Below are 19489 nucleotides of genomic sequence, written 5' to 3'. Positions count from 1 at the left end.
ACATAGCAGTCTATGTAGGTACCCACCTTGTGTTCGGGGGGGTAGAGGAAGTCTATGGACTACAATGTGCTGATGGCACTGTACGTGTGTGCGCCCCCCTCCACCCCACAGATCCCAATAAATGGCTGAGGTGGTTGTCTGATGGGGGGGCATAATGTCAGCACTGATCACTGACAGTCTGTTCCATAGTGTGATAGATATACAGGGAGCCAGTATTTCCCTGTACACCCAGCACACTTCTGTTGTATCACCAGGAGTAAACGGAAAATAGTTTGTCATTAGATTAGGATAATTAATTATAGCCCACCGTGCCCCTTATATCAGAGCCCCTTCTTACATAAGGATCCCTGTCAAAGACCCTCCCTGCATAAGGGTCCATATTAGAGCCCCCCCCCCCCCATATCAATTGTCTTCATCACAGCATCCCTTTGCATACACTGACTCCATCAAAGTGTCTCTTTACATTAAGAGTGCCCCTTTATGTCAGGTGTTGTCCCCATAGTGGCCCTGTACACTGGAACGCTACATGCATCTGTGACTGCTCCCCCCCAAAAGACACTTTTCTAAGGTGCTTTCTGCCACCGTCACATGATCACATCAGCCAATAGCCCTGCATTGTTTGTACGGGATCACCCACAAGCTGAAGCTTACAAAAAAAAAAAAGCCTGCTGCAGAAGTCTGACAGACATCCAGCTGTCATTGCTAAAGTCCTCCAATCAGCAGGATGCATGAACTTATCCCTATTTGAGAACCTGCGTTCTGACTCAGAGCAGCCTAAGGCTGGATACACACTATACAACTTTTGTTGGTAGATTTACCTTCAACTATGTAGTGCAAGGGCCTGCCTGATTGCATACAAAGTGAAAGTGTTTAGGTCTGACCTCATATTTTATGGTTTTGGTAAATCTAAAGGAAAAAAAATCTGAAGACAATTGTGTAGTGTGTATCCAGCTTTACACAAACTTTTTAACACTGAAGGATAGGAATGCACCAAAATTAAAATTCTGGGTCGAAACCAAAAATGCAGGATGCCCTTGGCCGAAAACCGAAAATTACTTTTTTCCCCCAAATGATTTTAAATTAGATAGAAGAGGGGCATAAACCAGAAACAGGCAGCAACGTACACCTGTAGCTGCCACCCTGTCACAGTATAGTGGTTAATTTAATTACCAATGGTATTTGTGCAGTAATCCCCCGCTCCATCGCGGTTCAGTTTTTGCGGTCCCGGTAATTCGCATTTTTTTTTGTAATGTTATTTTACTATATAAATCATTAAAAATGAAATATTTTTGTGTTTTCCATAGCTCTTGCTATGTTTCTCAGTATCTTTTATGTGTTTAAATGAGTTTCTATTGTTTTAAAAGTGTGTTTAAAGACCTTATAATGCTTTTACACGTACAGTGACAGTAAAATAAACATGCCTACAATGCATTTTAATAGGGTTTTTCTATTTCGCGGAATTTCACTTTTTGCGGCTGGGTCCGGAACGTAACCCCCGTAATGGAGGGGGGGGGTTTACTGTATTATGCAGCATGAGGGGGTTAATGTATTGCCACTGCAGGTCACTGCTGCATTAGTGACCGACCAGTGGCAGTTAATTAACCCCTTTGTGCTGCATTAGTGCAACCAGTGTCGGTGTTAATGAACACTGGTTGTACTGACACTGATACTGGTTGCACTAATGCCATGATTCGCATACTGAGAATTCACAACAGATCAAGAAAAAATTTGTAATCATAACATGTGCAAAAAAGACAATAAGTGCTGAAAAATGGGTATAAGAAATTATTATAACCATTTGTCAGCACCTATTGTCATATTTGCACATCTATTACTACAAAGTTATTGTTGATCTGTTGCATTATTTGCACATTTTCTTGATACATGTTCTTGTGCAGTCTAGAGGTATATAGGAGGCTACAAATGAAAGAGAAGCACTCTTATTAAATGTAAAGGCTGCAATGAATAAACCACCACTATCCCCAGTATGAAAAATAAAAAAACAATCTAATAAACTTTCTCCCCTTTTTACATGCAAGAACAATGGTCTCTCTCTCTCTCTCTCTCTCTCTCTCTCTCTCTCTCTCTCATAATCATGGTGTTCTATTTTGAGAGAGAGAGAATTTTTCTTGCATGGAAAAAGGGGAGAAAGTTTATTAGATTTAGTTTTTTTAATTATTCATACTGGGGATAGTGGTGGTGTATTCATTGCAGCCTTTACATTTAATAAGAGTGCTTCTCTTTCATTTGTAGCCTCCTATATACCTCTAGACTGTACAAGAACATGTATGGCAGAGAGATAATAAAAAAACACAGCAGACAGCCACATTACCTTCCTCCGCAGCGCTCGGCACAGAAAGGGAGAAGGTGGGTGGAACGATTCAGCAATAGCCGCGGAGGAGAACGAGATCCTCCTACGCTATGCATGCTGTCACTGTTCTACGTCACTGGTTGCTAGACTCCAGTCGGCTGGCATTCATAGCAACCAGTGTAGCTAACAATGAAGCGTCCGGCGCCGAGGATCACATCGCAGCAGTCACCACAGATACCCAGAGATGACAGGAAAGTGAAGAGCTAATTTTTTTACAGATATTACTGGCCATACATTTTCGGCAACTTTAACCCCTCTTCAGCCGAAATGGGATAGGCCCATTTTCGGCCGAATCTGTCGGTTGCCGAAATTTCGGTGCATCTCTACTGAAGGACCCTTGTACTAACTTTCCAGTTGCAGGGATCCCCTGCTTATAATTACTATATCTACATCTTACAATACATTAGCATGATTGTCCGAGGGAAGAATGCTCTTTGCCATTAGTGGGGGAAAAATGTCCTTGTTACAGACAGCTAAAAAGATCATTGTTGTCAGTGGTTACATATCTGAGAGACAGGAATTGTAGAAGGAAGTTGGAACTCCCTCGCAATCTCCAGAGGAACCTTAACCACTTCCCGCCCGCCCTATAGGCAAATGACAGCGGGAAGGTGGTTGCATTATACTGACGGGACGTCATATGGCGGCGGGAGGCGGGCAGAACGGTGATCGGTGATGCCGCGGGTCACTCTGACACACCGCATCTCTGATCTCAGTAGAGATCCTACTGACGTAGGCTCTTTACTATGTGACCAGCTGTGTCCAATCACAGCTGGTCACATAGTAAATAGAAAGTGCCGTTGATCGGCTTTCCTCAGTTCGTGCCTGACAGGCATGAGTAGAGGAGAGCCGATCTGCGGCTCTCCTAACGGGGGGGGGGGGGGTCTGCACTGGTAATCAGAGCATTGATTACCAGTGCAGACCCTTGGGGGAGGATGGAGAGTCCATGTGCTAGTCTCTGGAAAGGAAATAATAATAGATGGACCTGAGATCCAGTGGGGGATGAGCAGATCTGGGATGAATCCAGGGATGGATGGATGGACACTCAGGGCTGCTGACTGGAGGAGTGAAGCCAACTCTAGTAAACAAGTAAAGGAGGGGAAAGTGCCTCTTGAGTGTGATAAAAGTAATTTATTACAATAACAATAGTAGCAACTTACATAGAGGTAAGTGGATTCAAGTGTCCAGCGTGTCCTGCTCCGGTGGTAGATGTAACTGTGTGCAGCAGCATCCAGATGAGGTCCGGCAGCTCTGAAGAACCCGAGAGGCCCGCTCTGTAGTCTTCAGGGTTGCGGTGGATGAGATGGAAGGGCTGGTGTGGCGGCCGGCGGGAGCGTCTGACGTCACTGGGAGAAGAGGGCAGTGTGGGCAGTCTGGGCTCAATACGCGTTTCGGAGCATGCGCCGATGTCTGGTATGGACATGCGTACTCCTTTGTCAAGTGTCCAGACGGGAAGAAGGAGTCTGTCTATTAGCCCACGGGGGGCGTGTGCCATAATTAAAGTGGCAGTGCAAGGGAAAGACATTTAAAACGGCAATGCTTGTAATAAAGGAGATAAAAACAACGATGCATATATGCAGAGAGAGATTATACTGATCTTGGTGTCCAATGTATACAGATGCAAGGGGGCAAAGAAAAGGCCTAAAACAAGTGTGTATAAGGGGAACAATTAAGATCATTTGGCAGTAGGGACAATATGATGAGTAAAATCAGATGGGTAATGAATTGTATATATGATGATAGCATATGATGTTAGCATATATGATGGCAGGGACATAAAGGATCGGTATTTAGACATCAAGGAAATTATAAGTGGGTAAAATAACTATAATATGGACACGGGGATATGGTATGAGGATTAAGATCAAGGACCTCATGTGGGTAGTGAAAAGGTTTATTGGATCTAAAGTGTTGATGGTGGAGAATGAAATTGTGGGGATAGGGGTGATGGGAACCACAAAGGGGGGGGGGGGGAGGAAAGGGAAGAGGAGGGGGGCGGAAGGAAAAAAAGGGGAAGGGGGGGGTTTACTTACTGAGAGGTCTTGTTGACGAGAGTAACTATGATATGCATACTGAAAAACCTGGAATGGTAACAAAGAAGCATTAGAAGAGGAAATGATGACGGAATATTATATTAGGGCTACAAGATGGTGTTAATATCTAGTTCCTCATTTAGACCATTGGAACTGAGTCTATCCCCACAATTTCATTCTCCACCATCAACACTTTAGATCCAATAAACCTTTTCACTACCCACATGAGGTCCTTGATCTTAATCCTCATACCATATCCCCGTGTCCATATTATAGTTATTTTACCCACTTATAATTTCCTTGATGTCTAAATACAGATCCTTTATGTCCCTGCCATCATATATGCTAACATCATATGCTATCATCATATATACAATTCATTACCCATCTGATTTTACTCATCATATTGTCCCTACTGCCGAATGATCTTAATTGTTCCCCTTATACACACTTGTTTTAGGCCTTTTCTTTGCCCCCTTGCATCTGTACAGGTCCCTCTCAAAAAATTAGCATATTGTGATAAAGTTCATTATTTTCTGTAATGTACTGATAAACATTAGACTTTCATATATTTTAGATTCATTACACACAACTGAAGTAGTGCAAGCCTTTTATTGTTTTAATATTTGATGATTTTGGCATACAGCTCATGAAAAACCAAAATTCCTATCTCAAAAAATTAGCATATCATGAAAAGGTTCTCTAAACAAGCTATTAACCTAATCATCTGAATCAACTAATTAACTCTAAACACCTGCAAAAGATTCCTGAGGCTTTTAAATACTCCCAGCCTGGTTCATTACTCAAAACCGCAATCATGGGTAAGACTGACGACCTGACTGCTGTCCAGAAGGCCATCATTGACACCCTCAAGCAAGAGGGTAAGACAATTTCTGAATGAATAGGCTGTTCCCAGAGTGCTGTATCAAGGCACCTCAGTGGGAAGTCTGTGGGAAGGAAAAAGTGTGACAGAAAACGCTGCACAACGAGAAGAGGTGACTGGACCCTGAGGAAGACTGGGGAGAGGGAAATGCCAAAATGCCTGAAGTCCAGTGTCAAGTACCCACAGTCAGTGATGGTCTGGGGTGCCATGTCAGCTGCTGGTGTTGGTCCACTGTGTTTTATCAAGGGCAGGGTCAATGCAGCTAGCTATCAGGAGATTTTGGAGCTGAAAAGCTTTATGGAGATGAAGATTTCATTTTTCAGCATGACCTGGCACCTGCTCACAGTGCCAAAACCACTGGTAAATGGTTTACTGACCATGGTATTACTGTGCTCAATTGGCCTGCCAACTCTCCTGACCTGAACCCCATAGAGAATCTGTGGGATGTTGTGAAGAGAAAGTTGAGAGACGCAAGACCCAACACTCTGGATGAGCTCAAGGCCGCTATCGAAGCATCCTGGGCCTCCATAACACCTCAGCAGTGCCACAGGCTGATTGCCTCCATGCCACGCCGCATTGAAGCAGTCATTTCTGCAAAAGGATTCCTGACCAAGTATTGAGTGCATAACTGAACATCATTTTTTGAAGGTTGACTTTTTTTGTATTAAAAACACTTTTCTTTTATTGGTCGGATGAAATATGCTAATTTTTTGAGATAGGAATTTTGGTTTTTCATGAGCTGTATGCCAAAATCATCAATATTAAAACAATAAAAGGCTTGCACTACTTCAGTTGTGTGTAATGAATCTAAAATATATGAAAGTCTAATGTTTATCAGTACATTACAGAAAATAATGAACTTTATCACAATATGCTAATTTTTTGAGAGGGACCTGTATACATTGGACACCGAGATCAGTATAATCTCTCTCTGCATATATGTATCGTTGTTTCTATCTCCTTTATTACATGCATTGCCGTTTTTAAATGTCTTTCCCTTGTACTGCCGCTTTAATTATGGCACACGCCCCCCCGTGGGCTATATAGACAGACTCCTTCTTCCCGTCTGGACACTTGACAAAGGAGTGCGCATGTCCGTACCAGACATCGGCGCATGCTCCGAAATGCGTATTGAGCCCAGACTGCCCACACTGCCCTCTTCTCCCAGTGACGTCAGACGCTCCCGCCGGCCGCCGCACCAACCCTTCCATCTCGTCCGCCGCGACCCTGAAGACTACAGAGCGGGCCTCTCGGGTTCTTCAGAGCTGCCGGACCTCATCTGGATGCTGCTGCACACAGTTACATCTACCACCGGAGCAGGACACGCTGGACACTTGAATCCACTTACCTCTATGTAAGTTGCTACTATTGTTACTGTAATAAATTACTTTTATCACACTCAAGAGGCGCTTTCCCCTCCTTTAGCAGTAGATGGTGTGGTAGACATCTGCAGAGAGATCACTGGTTCAATACAGTGAGTATAGGCCCCCATCTTTAGTATGCTGGCAGGGAGCAGCTTTTTCCACTCAGGCTGGAAACCTTTAGTTTTGAAACCCCTAGAAAGTGCTTAGCTGATTGCAAAACGTAGTCTTGTTCTATCACGTGTGAATATTGACATCATTGTTTTTTGTAGGGTAGAGAAATACAGACCATTAAAGCTCAGTGAAATCATCGGTAATGAAGAAACTGTTAGTCGACTTGAGGTAATTCTTTTCATTTACATTTTAAACTTTTTTTAAATATTTTGTAGCGATAGTAAACTCAGCCACCCAACTTGTGAAAAGTATGATAGCCATTACAAAATAATGTATGTATCATTCTCCTTTATTAATTGGCCCCCTCCATGTTTTCTTACTTTGTTTCCCTGCTTCCCATCTGAAGCCGGCGCCATTTTAACTGTTGTCATTCGTTACTTCCACCCTTTCCATCTGTGCTGTCAGAATCTTTGAGTATTAGCCGAACCTCCCTTTTTTTTTTTTTTTTTTCCCTCTCGACTTGTCCCATGATCGGATAAAGTCTCAAGGGATTGCAATGCAATGCTGCTGAGACTGGATGAGGTGAGCCCAGCACACTACAGAAAGGATGAACGGCACACAGAGCATGCAGTGAATCGTAGTAACATTGCGCATGCGCTGGGGACATCATTGGATTGAAGATTTTTAAAACTGCACCATGTATATTGATTATTAATGTTTTTTTTTTTTTTGGTGGAAAGTATAAAAGTTGCGTTTACTACCACTTTAATATCACAAGCTGAGTAATTGTAAAATCTGTACCAGTACAGAACCAGTGGGTGGAGCCTCCCCAGCAAAACTAAAGCCCCCTCCCCCATAGATGGCTCCCGTTTTGGCTGACATCTGCTGAATCAGTCAGTGACTGCAGCCAATTGGAGGTAGTCACTGTTTTTAAAGTGCAGCTGCGATTGGGCAGCCACAGGTGCAGTGACTGCCCATATACAGTAGAGGGAAGTGGAGATTCCTCCATCTGCACTGTTAGTATGGATGGGGGAATTGATTCTCTCATTTAGCCTGCAAGCTGAACAAGAAAATCAAGCAGTGTGTGGCAGCCATTAGATTAAGTGTTGTATCTTGGGGTTCCAGAGAAAAAAATAATTGCTGCCAGTACAACTCGCTTGGTTTCAAACATGAAAACCCAGTGCAGAAAAAACAAAATATAAACAATCTGTTGTGCTTTTATAAATTTAGGGCCAGTTCACACCACATGCAGTCCAGTGCATTTATTTATTTATTTATTTTTTTCTGCAAGGAAAGTATGTTGTATAGTTTTTCAATGGCATAGTTCACACCAGTGCGGGACAGTTCCAGGGCACTCCAGCTCCACAAAATAAAGTTGATTATGCTGTGTTTGTCCTGCAGTGGACTGTACTGAAATGCCGTAAAACACACTGGAACTAGGGATGCACCGAAATGAAATTCTTGGCCGAAGCCGAATAATAATGAAATGCTTGGCCGAAGGCCGAATACCGAACGCGGTGTTTCGCATTTTTTCCATTTATTTTGCCAATTTTTTCACCATTACAATAATTAAATGGTAAAAATTTGCTTTTTACTATTTTGTGTTGCTTTTCAGATAAATCAATTATTTGTTTGCGTCAGTGCCCTGATTACATTGCTGTGTCCCCGGCGGCTGTCGGCTCCCCCTCCTTCCTCACACTGCAGTCTCTGTGTGAGGAAGGAGAGCTGGCGATGAGAGATGATCTCATATGTTTACATATGAGATCATCTCTCATTGGATGGCTTGATCATGTGGTGAATGGCCGCTGTGATTGGCCATTCACCACGATCTGTGATCGGCCATGTCCAAGGGACACGGCCGACACAGATTCTCCCCGATGCACGCTCGCGGGAGCGCGCGGGGAGAGTCCTTCTGGGAGGCCGTTTAAAAAGGGAGGGAGGGAGTTAAAAACTTCATTGTTCGGCAAAATTTATTCGGCCTATTTACTTATTAATTTCGGTTGCCGAACATTCGGTGCATCACTAACTGGAACGCATCAAAATCACACCAGACCGAGAGAGAAGAAAAAAAAAAATCAGGAAAAGGGCAAAAAAGCATCTGAAATGCATCCGGAAATGCAACGAAACATGTTAAAAACACGCATGCAGAAATGCATCTGGAACAGATCTGGAGTGTGTTTTTGTGGTGTGAACCAGCCCTCAATTAACAAATTAGGTTCATAAATGCAACAAATGATAAGGTAAAATAAAACACTATAAAGTTCACTGTGAACTGTATGCTTTGCACCGCCTCCACCAATCCAGTGCTCCCGGCCAACATTGTTTAAACTTTTTTTTATACTGGGTTTTCATACATGTCACACATGTCCGCTCCGTCGGCGGACTCTGTTTTTCTCAACGGGGATCGATCCCCGCTGAGCAGGAGGATGACAGCTCTGTCTCCGCTCTGTGTGCAGAGACGGAGGTGTCAGATCCCCGCTGTTCTCTAATGGGGGAATCGGATGAGAACGGACCGTCTGTCTGCTCTCATCCGATCCGCTGGACGTATGGAAAATTATGGTTTTCATCCATCCGGATTTGACGGACAGGATTGGATCTAATGTCAGCGGACATGTCTCCGCTGACCTCAGATGCCCCATAGAGATGCATAGGGTGTCCGTTCAGATCAGCTGAAAAACTGACAGGCGGATCTGAACGGTCCACCTGTGTGAAAGGGGCCTTAGAGACCAAGCAAGTTGAATTTATAACACAACACATTGTTTGCTTATGTTTAATGTGGTTATTGGGTATTCCGATATCAGTGAGTGCTGCTGTTACCTTCGTATATTTTTTTTTTGTTTGGTTTACACAAAGCACAGTTTATTTTTAGAAAAAACAAAATACTGATAGATGTTTTAATCATTCGTTTTTATAAGGTAGAAAAACTGATAATAATTACTTTTAATATCCTTTTTTTTTTTTTTTTTTTATAGGTGTTTGCAAGAGAGGGTAATGTTCCAAATATCATAATTGCAGTAAGTATGTTTGTTTTTTCAGGTATTACTCTACACATTAAAGAGGAAGTAAACCCTCCTCTGTAACTTGTACCTATAGGTACTGTAAATATCTCCTAAACTTGTACCGTTTAGGAGATATTTACCTTACATGCAGCCAGTGACGTCACTGGCGCATGCGCTCTGAAGGAACGGCCGCTGGTGCCGTTCAGAGTCCCGTGACGTCACCGTGGCTCTGGCCAATCAGATGGCCGGATGCCGGGATCCCGGAAGACGGGCGACTGGACATGTTGGCCGTCATACAGGTAAGCGGGCGGCACGGCGGGGGCTCGTTCTAAGGTAAGTATTTAATAATGAGCTAGTATGCGATGCATACTAGCTCATTATGTGTTTCCCTTTCAGGTTGCAAAAAAAAAAAAATGTTACGGGTTTACAACCTCTTTTTTAAGTTGAAGTTCAGGGTATATAAAAACAAACTAAACTCTGCCTAAAGCTGGGTACACACTATACAACTTTTTTGGGTGGATTATCCTTCAACTATGTAGTGAATGGACCTACTTGATTGCATACAAATTGTAAGTGTTTACGTTTGACCTCCTATTTTATGGTTTTGGTAAATCTAAAGGAAAAAATCTAAAGATAATTGTATAGTGTGTACCCAGCTTAAGCCTCTGTCCTGCAACATCAGTCCCATGTTGGCAATAAGCCCAAGAACTGAGTGATCACGTGACCGCTGATCACAAAGTTTTCTCTGTCACTGCTCTCTGCTCTGCTCCTCCAGCACTTACTAGAGTGCCAGGCTGAAGCGGGGGGGCAGGTGCAGCTGGCTTCAGCTCTCACCCATGCACTGAGAATTAAGCCAGCTGTTAATCAGGCAGCTGGGTGGATCCCAACAGTATAGTCAATCTTTCCAGAGCCTAGAGCGGTTCTACCAGGAAGGCTAACATTGGGTGATAGCCTGCTATAAGCTGACCCTGAGTCACAGGAGTGCAAAGGTAAGTGTACTCCTGTGACATACAAGAAGTATGACTTAAAAAAAAAGCTTTGGCCATACTTCTCTTTTAATGCATGCAGTTTTAAGAACTTGTAGGATTCTGTTCCAAAACGTAATTTGGACCTGTAGGGTTAAGTATCCAAAAATGAATTTGTATGTGTGCATATTCTTAGAGGCCAGCCACCAGTCTGCTTCACTTTAGAAGTGAAATGTAATGGGGTACATAGTCAAAGGAAATAACAGCAGCCTGCCTGACCAGATGTAGAGACTGCCATTATTTTCTATAGCTCTCCAATATCTGCAGCCAGATGCATCAGCTGGACTGTCTTGCTAATATTGTGCACTTATGGGAATAAGATGCCGTTGAATGAGACTATGCACTGTCTTTGATGATCTGTTACAATTTTCATACTTATTGTAAAGCTGCAGTTGGGCAGGGTTTTAATGCAAGAGTGCATCTGTCTTGGCAGTTTTTGCATGGGCGATTTTCCATGCCAGTATTTCCTGGCAACTCTAATGCCCCGTACACACGTGCAGATTATCTCAAGACTTTTGTCTGCAGACTTGCCAAAACCATATAATATGAGGTCAAACCTAAACACTTTCAATTTGTATGCAATCCGGCAGGCCCTTGCACTACATAGAAAAGGTAAATCTGAAGACAAAAGTCTTCAGATAATCTGCACGTGTGTACGGGGCATAAGTCCCTCTTTTGTAGGATTCCACTTCTTTTTTTTTTTTTTTTAATGGAATATGGTTGGTTTAATTGATAAAAATATCTAATGTCTGCATGTAGATGTTTTTTTGAACATGCAGTATGTGCCACTTCAGTATTAAAGCAAACCGTGCTTTTTATAAACCTTTAGGCGGAGTTCACACTTGTGCACTGCTGTTTTGAGTGCAGCACTGTTTTAGGTGCAATCACATTGACTTCTATTAGGCAGTGCGTTTTCATTAAAGTTCTGCATGCTGCCTCTTTGATGCACTTTCAGAAAACTCAGTCTCAATAAAGTCAATGGGAGCACACCTAAAACTGTGAAAAGCGTGGATTAGAGCTTGCACGAAAATAAATTATGAGATCTCGATTTTCCCCGCCCCCCCCCAATCTTAAAATGGCATGCCCTTGACTCTTAGTGCTGGTTCTCACACATGCAATGTCAGACATCACATGTGATTCGCAGCGCACTGCTCTGCAAATCACATGTGTTGTCTGTGCGTTGCAAATTCAGCCGTACAGATTGTATGGCAGAATTTGCATTGCGTTGGGACCAAGTCACACAGGACCCCCCTTTTTTTTTTTTTATTGTCCGCACCAGAATCTGATCGCATGGGTGTTCACACCTATGCGTTCCGATTCATGTCCGAACTGACAGCACTGCAATATGCAAACTGATCTGGGGGTGTCGGTAACTTTGTATTGACACCTCCAGCGATTCGCATATAGCAGTGTGAACTGCCTGCGAGTTGAATGCGATGCGGGAACCCGCAGTGGATTTGCAGGGTTCCTGCAATGCATTTGTGTGAACCGGCACTTACAGAGCTGTTCTCTGCTCGCTCACAGCTGTCAAAAAGAGCCTCCAGCAGATGTTTATCAACATTGTTAAGGAATCACAGTGCAGTGGATTATATGTTGGCGTTCAGTTCCCATGAGAATTGTGTGTGTGTGTTTCCTCCAAATCCTCCTGTAAATGGAAACCAATCCAAAAATACAGTAGCAGGTTGGTTGGTGACCATGGTAGAGACATTATGAGCTCCTTTGAGGCAGGGATCATTATAAATCTGTACAGGGCCGTGCAGTGTAATGCATCATGGAAAGCCAAGCAGTATTAGAGTATTGTACTATGTAGGCTATTGATTTATTGTTGGAGTTTTTTAGAACTTAAGATGGCAAATGATAGGAAACGGAGGAAGTAAGAAAATACAATTACCAATCTGAGATGGTAATTTGTGTGTTGCACCTTACCAGTTTTTTAGATGTGACTAAATTGTTTTTCCTTTTTCAGACTGCATTTTCTATTTACCAGAGAATCTTGCCAATAACTTGCTTCCTGTACTAGTACTGACCACATTCACTCACTGTGCCTTTATAGAGGAGCAGCATTGTCATCCTAGGACAGGAAGTGCTTGGACTACAGAACCTCCCTCATCTTTATAACTTAGAAGGGAAATAATGTTCTGTAATTCAGAGTTAACCTCAGCAGGGCTGATAAAGCGGATATACTAATCGATATATCTGTCAGTTTTTTACAGTTTAGATATAACAGAGAACTTTCAATGATATATTTACCAGGCCAATAGGTAAATACGAGAAGTTCAATGTCAGACATTACGTACCCTTTACCTGGCTAGTTTGTTACTACTGGTGAATATAATGAAGCACCCTGGTATTAAATAAACATCAGTGATATTAATGTATTTTTAAGTAACCCAACCCTAAACAGGTTAGAATAACTAAGTATTCCTGCACTTGCAGGGTCCACCTGGAACTGGTAAAACCACAAGTATTTTGTGCTTAGCTCGTGCCCTTTTGGGTCCAGCACTCAAGGATGCTGTCCTAGAACTGAATGCTTCAAACGATCGGTAAGTTGGTTATGTAAAATGGTGTTATTGGAATGAAAACTACAATGCTCATTACCCCACTTCTTCCAACCCCATTTATATTATGCAGTTTTGCAAATATTTGTTAATGCAGCGTTTTAAAAAATAAAAATAGCTTAGGGCTCTTTCACACGGGCGGTCCGATCAGATCCGCCTGTCAGTTTTTTAGGCGGATCTGATCGGATCCTCCATGCAGCTCTATGGGGCAGCGGGTGTCAGCGGAGGTCACCTCCGCTGACACCCGCTGCCATCCGCATCCGATCCTGTGCTGAAATCTGGACGGATGGAAACCCTATTTTTCCATCCGTTCAGTAATCGGAGCGGATCTGATGAGAGCGGACAGGCGGTCCGCTCTCCTCCGATCCCCCATAGAGGGCAGCGGGTGCTGAGACACCTCCCTCTCCGCTCTGCAAGCGGAGACGGAGCTGTCATCCGCCCGGCTCAGCGGGGATCGCGGATCGATCCCCGCTGAGCAACACGGATCCGCCTGCGGAGGCGGACCGTGTGAAAGAGCCCTTAAAGCACAGGTACAGGATTTTTTTACAGTAGCTGCAAGGAAACCAATAACATTTTAAGTCAACGTTATTAAAATATTTGTAATAAACAATATTAGTGTTGTGACTTTTTTGAACAATGCTGTAAGAATGATTGATTTAAATGTACAAAGTGCACAAATCGGAAGTCATGTCTTCAATGACGCAATAAATATCATTGAGAAATATATTGTAGATAAAGGTGTTTATTCGGTAAAGGTGTGTTGCAGAAATTCGTGCAAGCTGAATAAACTGTCATTGTAATTGTTTTAGGAGATTAATGGCAGTGCTGTCTGCTCCATCTAGTGGCCAAAATGAAGTGCAGCTTTCTCATTGAGGTTTTTCGGGAAAACTACTGCATTATGGCACATGGAGCTGACAACACCAACATTCTGCTTTCATGACTGCTTCTAACAGTCTAGAAGGACAGAATAATACATATTTTGTGTGGATGCATTACAAACTAAAATCCCTTTGAAGCAGAGCCGGAGCTACCTCTAGGCAAGGTAGGCACCAGCCTAGAGCGTGCATCAGTCGGGGGTGCCGCCCCCCCCCAGGCAGAAGGGCTGATGTGTGCAGGCTGTCAGTGCTCTTTCCTGTGAAACTCCGCCTCCCGGCCCCACCGCCGCCTCTTCAAAACGCTGCCAGAGCTGTGCTAGGTATTAGAGGCGGAGGTTGGTGGTCCAAACACATCATGATACAACATATACTTTCACTATTTCACAGTAGAAATTATAATTATATTACAGTAGCAATATCTGCTGGGTTTTTTTTTACTATAAAGGGGCTATTTTTTATTTTTTTTAACCCCATCATGACAGGTGATTAAAAAAAAAAAAAGCATGCTGTTGCTACTAAATCTTCTGCTGCCCATACGTGTATTGGATTCTTGGACAAGAATTTTTACATCTATATTTGTCCAAAAATTCTTTGTTTATTCGTTGAGTGGACGAGTGTTGTTTGAAAATTCCACTTGCTTTTAACATTAAATTTTAAAATTGAATAGAACTTCTGAGCAAAAACCACATACACTATTTGAAGATTCGTTTTATCAAGAAGTTTTCTATTCTGCTCCTTCAAATTTTCCTGTTAACTGTGGTTGACAACGAACACCGAATGGACCCCACTAATGGTTAGAAAAATCGGATGAATGTTTATAAAAATTTTCTAAAAAAATGTAGTTTGTGTATGGCCAGCATAAGTGACAGCAGGCGCAGGGAGCTTGTATCAAACTACCTGCCTATTAATAAGGGAGTCTGTCATGACTATTGTATACCAATCTGGTCTGAAAATTTGCAAGTGTTTTAGGTCTTTTAAAAATCTTGATCTCTGAGTCTGATATGTACCACACTTAAACCTGTAATAATACATATATCTGTCTCAGAGTGGATTAAATATCCAACTATATAGCTGGATATTTATATTTACCTCTGCATATAGATATTCAAGAATCGTAACTAAATTTTTACATTTTTTTTTTAGGTTTTTATCCAATTAGTGGATTAATCAAAACAACAATCGGCCAGCTAATCGATTATGGAAATAATCCTTACTTGCAGCCCTAGAACTGTGTATTTCTTTTATTATTATATGTAGAATATAAGCCACACCAGTGTCTGTTTACCATAGAAATCCCCTGAACACAGGAATATACTCTGATCACAGATCAACATAGGGGAAGCATGTCCGTATACTACCCCAGCCCGTCCATATACTGCGGACCACAGCTGGCGTGAGGAAGCGAGCCGGTGCCATCATTATTTGTCTTCAGTCTGGGTTCAGAGGTACAGGTGCAGGCCGGGGACCACAGCTGAAGAAATAGGTACATAGTTAGGTTGAAAAAAGACACAAGTCCATCTGGCTCAACCAATAAAAAAACAAAAAACAGTAATAAAAACCCAACCATACAATCCCATATACACAATCCTATACCCGCAGTTGATCTAGAGGAAGGCGATAAAACCCCAGCAAAGCATGATCCAATTTGCTAAAGCAGGGGGAAAAAAATCCTTCCTGATCTGAGAGGCAATCTGATATTCCCTGGATCAACTATACCTATAAATATTAGTACCCACTTATATTAAGTCCACCCAGGAAAGAATCCAGGCCTTTTTTTCAGGTAGAGAGGCGCAGCAAAAATCTTCACCCCTGCCACCCTGGATATGGGCAGGGAAAAGGGGGTGGAGTCGGGGGCAGAGCCAATGGGGGGGGGGGGGGCAAAATGTGGTTTCGCCTAGGGTGTCAAAAATCCTTGCACCAACCCTGCTTTGAAGCCATGAAGGGAGTTATGTATATAGAGTGGCAGATGTCTCGAGTGTATTATCCACCTTTTTAGAAATATGATGAATAAGGATAGAGATGAATGGAATAGCCTGGAAAAGCTATTTATACAGCTCAGTGATTCATCAGCAGTAACAAATGGCAAGTAACTCTGCTGTGCTGTCTCAGTGCTCTCAAAATGTTATACAGTATACACACAAGATGTTTGTATTATAAGAAAGTATAAAATACCATTTTTAAAAAGCGAAAAAAAAAATTCCTTTCTTAAAACTGAAGTTCAATTTCTCTATCGCTCATTGACAGACGTAGTCTTCTTGATTCTCAAGAGCTGGGTTATGTTGTCTCCGCAGGAGTAGGACTAGGCAGAATGACAAAACGTTCTGGCTCCACCCTAGGGGCAGTCCCTGAGGGTATATCCTCCCTCTCTCTGCTACAGGGAATCAGTTTTTTTCTGTCTAGTCAGGAGTAAGGACCTAAGTTCCTTGCTGGGATCTTTTGGTCCTGGCAAGACTTTTTTTCTTTGAGAAAAAGACATTTTTTAGGTAGTTTTCTCCAGTGTTTTTTTCCTGTGAGATCTTCAAGCAAAAATGCCGGACTGGGCGACACTTGTGGTCACCCCAGCCGGCCTACGAGCGCGTGCAGACCATGGCATTGCGCTTGGTCGGCCGCGACATATTCAAGTAAGTATGCGGGGCCGGGCGACGGGCTGAATGTTGAAATCCAGTGGTCACCCCGGTTTCTGCCTAAAAGCGCGTGCAGACCAGTGCGCTGAGTCGGCCGCGACGGAGTCCCAGTAAAGGGACTGACTTTGCGAGTTAAAAGTCTCGCTTGGACGCCAGGTACCAGAGAGTCGAGGCGTCCACAAACCCCCACCTCGGTGGAGAGGGTATTGTGAAGAGAGGGTGCCTGTCGGTTCGGTATGGTGAGTAAACGTTCCCTTTTTTCCTCATTATGAGGCAGTATATATTATGGGCCCCTCCATATATGGTCAGTATATATCTGATACTTACAAGTCCCCCTTGTAATACAGCATGTGTTTGTGGGAAGTGGACTTGGTTCAAGAGCTAACACTCTACCCAGCAGACTGTAAATTACAGCAGACATAGGAGGTATAATCCTACCTTATGTGCAGTGTATCTCTGTAGATCCATATGTCACCTCTTAGCAGAGTGCAGGTGGATGTGCTGGGAAGACGATATCGGCGGTCCGCCGCCATTTTGCCGTAGACCGAATGCCTGTATGTCCTAAGGTCACGCCGGCCGCCATGTTTTTGGAGTCTTATGTCTCTTCTATGGGGGCGGCCATGTTTTGTGAGCCCAGCTACCTCGTGGAGGGCTGGGAACGCCGGAAGGCGTACACAGGGGGCGGAGCCACGCCTTCTGCCCGGGAAAAAGCAAACAGCTCCTTCCAGTCTGTGTAAGACAGACGCTGACTGAAGCTTGTTGGAAACTGCACTGCATCGGTTGGTGAGCCTTGGGGGTCCCTCTCTCTCTCTCTCTGGGATCGAGAAGCAGGTACTCTGAGGGGCGCTATTGCGCTAGGGGGAGACACACAAAAAAAAAAAAAAAAGAAAAAGTTTTTTTGTTTTTGCTGGCAAAGGTGTCCTGTATTAACATGGACCCTGCCACTCATGTATCTCCTCCGGATCCCCTCGAGGGGTCTGCGGGATCCTCCAGCACCCCATTGACAATTGAATCTTTGTCAGCTATTATGGAAACTTTTGTGTCCCGGGTGGAAGTGGCTTGTCAGGGACAGGGCGCAAGAAAGCGACCCCCGCCTAACCCCTTATTATCTGAAACTTCGGATTCAGACTCTGAGCCTATTTCTGCAGTTGCAGGTACTTCATCTGGTATTGGTGTCTCGGGTCCTGTCTCTTCAGACAGTGAGGAGGATGTTTCGGCATCCGCCATAGCCCGAGAGGAAGCGTTGGTAAACGCACTCATTGTATCTGTTCAAGAGACTTTAAGGTTACAGGGTATTCCATCAGAAATAGCTGAAACTGAGATCCCTTTTGGGACTAAAAAGCGCATCAAAATGGCGAAGGTTTTTCCATTGCCCAAATGTTTTGGCAATCCAATCGAAGAAGAATGGCGTCTGCCAAAACGCACTTTTAATATTTCTAAACGCATTGACAGGCGTTATCCGTTTGAGGAAACCCTTATTAAGAAATGGACAGAACCACCTGTGGTGGATTCACCCATTGCTAGATTGAATAAAGCCACGGTTATTCCTTTAGAAGACGCTCCGTCTTTTAAAGATCCAGTGGATCGCAAGATAGAAGCTATGTCTCGCACCATGTTTTCCTTGATTGGATCAGCTTTCAGACCAATAATTGCTATTGGTCTGGTTTCGCAGGCTGTAACTGAATGGACCAAGTGGTTACGCCGGGACTTAGAAGAAGTCCCTCAGGCGGTATCAGATTTGTTGGAACAAATGATACAGGGGTTACAGTTTGTATGTGATGCGGCGTTAGACGCCACTCCATTAATGGCGCGAGCATCAGTCTCAGCAGTGGTTCTCAGGCGTACACTGTGGCTAAAAGGTTGGTTAGCCGACCAAGGTTCCAAAAAAGCATTGGCTAATATCCCCTTTCTCTAGCGCTCATCGACAGACGTAGTCCTCGGTGATACACCACCTTCGGGTTATGTTACCTCCGCAGGAGCAGGACTAGACAGGAAATTAAAAAGCTCTGGCCACACCCTAGGGGCAGTCCCAGAGGGTATATCCTCTCTCTCTCTGCCTCAGCAAATCAGTTATTTTCTGTCTAGTTAGGAGTAAGGACCTAGACACCTTGCTGGGATCTTAGGTCCTGGCAAGAATTTTTTCTTAAAGGATTTTTTTAGACAGCTTTTTCTCCAGTGTTCCTGTGAGATCTTCAAGCAAGAAAGCTGAACTGGGCGACGGGCTGGATGTTGAGATCCGGTGGTCACCCCAGTTCAGCCTACGAGCGCGTGCAGGCCATAGCTCCGCGCTGGGTCGGCCGCGACAAAGTCCCATTAAAAGGACTGAACCCGCGAGTTAAACGTCTCGCTGAAACGCCAAAGACCATGAGTCACGGCGTTCGTATCGGTCGACAGCCCTCCCGCCCCGGTGGAGAGGGGTACTGTCAGGAGTTGGTGCCCGCCTGGTTCCGGTATGGTGAGTAGTATGTTCCCCCTTTCCCTCTGACAGGTTTTGTGGTGAACACGGGCCCCTCTCGGTATGGTAAGAAAGAGTCCTTTCTATCCTATAACATGTCACAGATCCTCCTACTTTGAGTGTGATTTTTTTGTGTACAAAAAGCCAGGAGGCTTGGTTTGGGAGCTAACAATCTATTGTATACATGTTTAAAA

The 19489-nt window shown here is 43.7% G+C and overlaps 1 protein-coding gene across 1 annotated transcript in view; it reads left to right on the top strand.

The window, feature by feature from the left end:
• RFC2 (replication factor C subunit 2) overlaps positions 1 to 19489 on the top strand; it is a 39740-nt gene that overhangs the window by 271 nt on the left and 19980 nt on the right. The window contains exons 2-4 of the mRNA XM_082246815.1: positions 6918 to 6987; positions 9732 to 9773; positions 13220 to 13326. Coding sequence (XP_082102941.1) covers positions 6918 to 6987; positions 9732 to 9773; positions 13220 to 13326 — 219 coding nt within the window. The remainder of the gene's footprint in view (positions 1 to 6917; positions 6988 to 9731; positions 9774 to 13219; positions 13327 to 19489) is intronic.

The sequence above is a fragment of the Pelophylax lessonae genome, assembly GCF_965119305.1.
Source record: "Pelophylax lessonae genome assembly, chromosome: 2".
Classification (NCBI taxonomy): domain Eukaryota; kingdom Metazoa; phylum Chordata; class Amphibia; order Anura; family Ranidae; genus Pelophylax; species Pelophylax lessonae.
The sequence above is the reverse complement of the archived record's forward strand: the minus strand, read 5'-3'. Positions and strand labels throughout refer to the sequence as shown.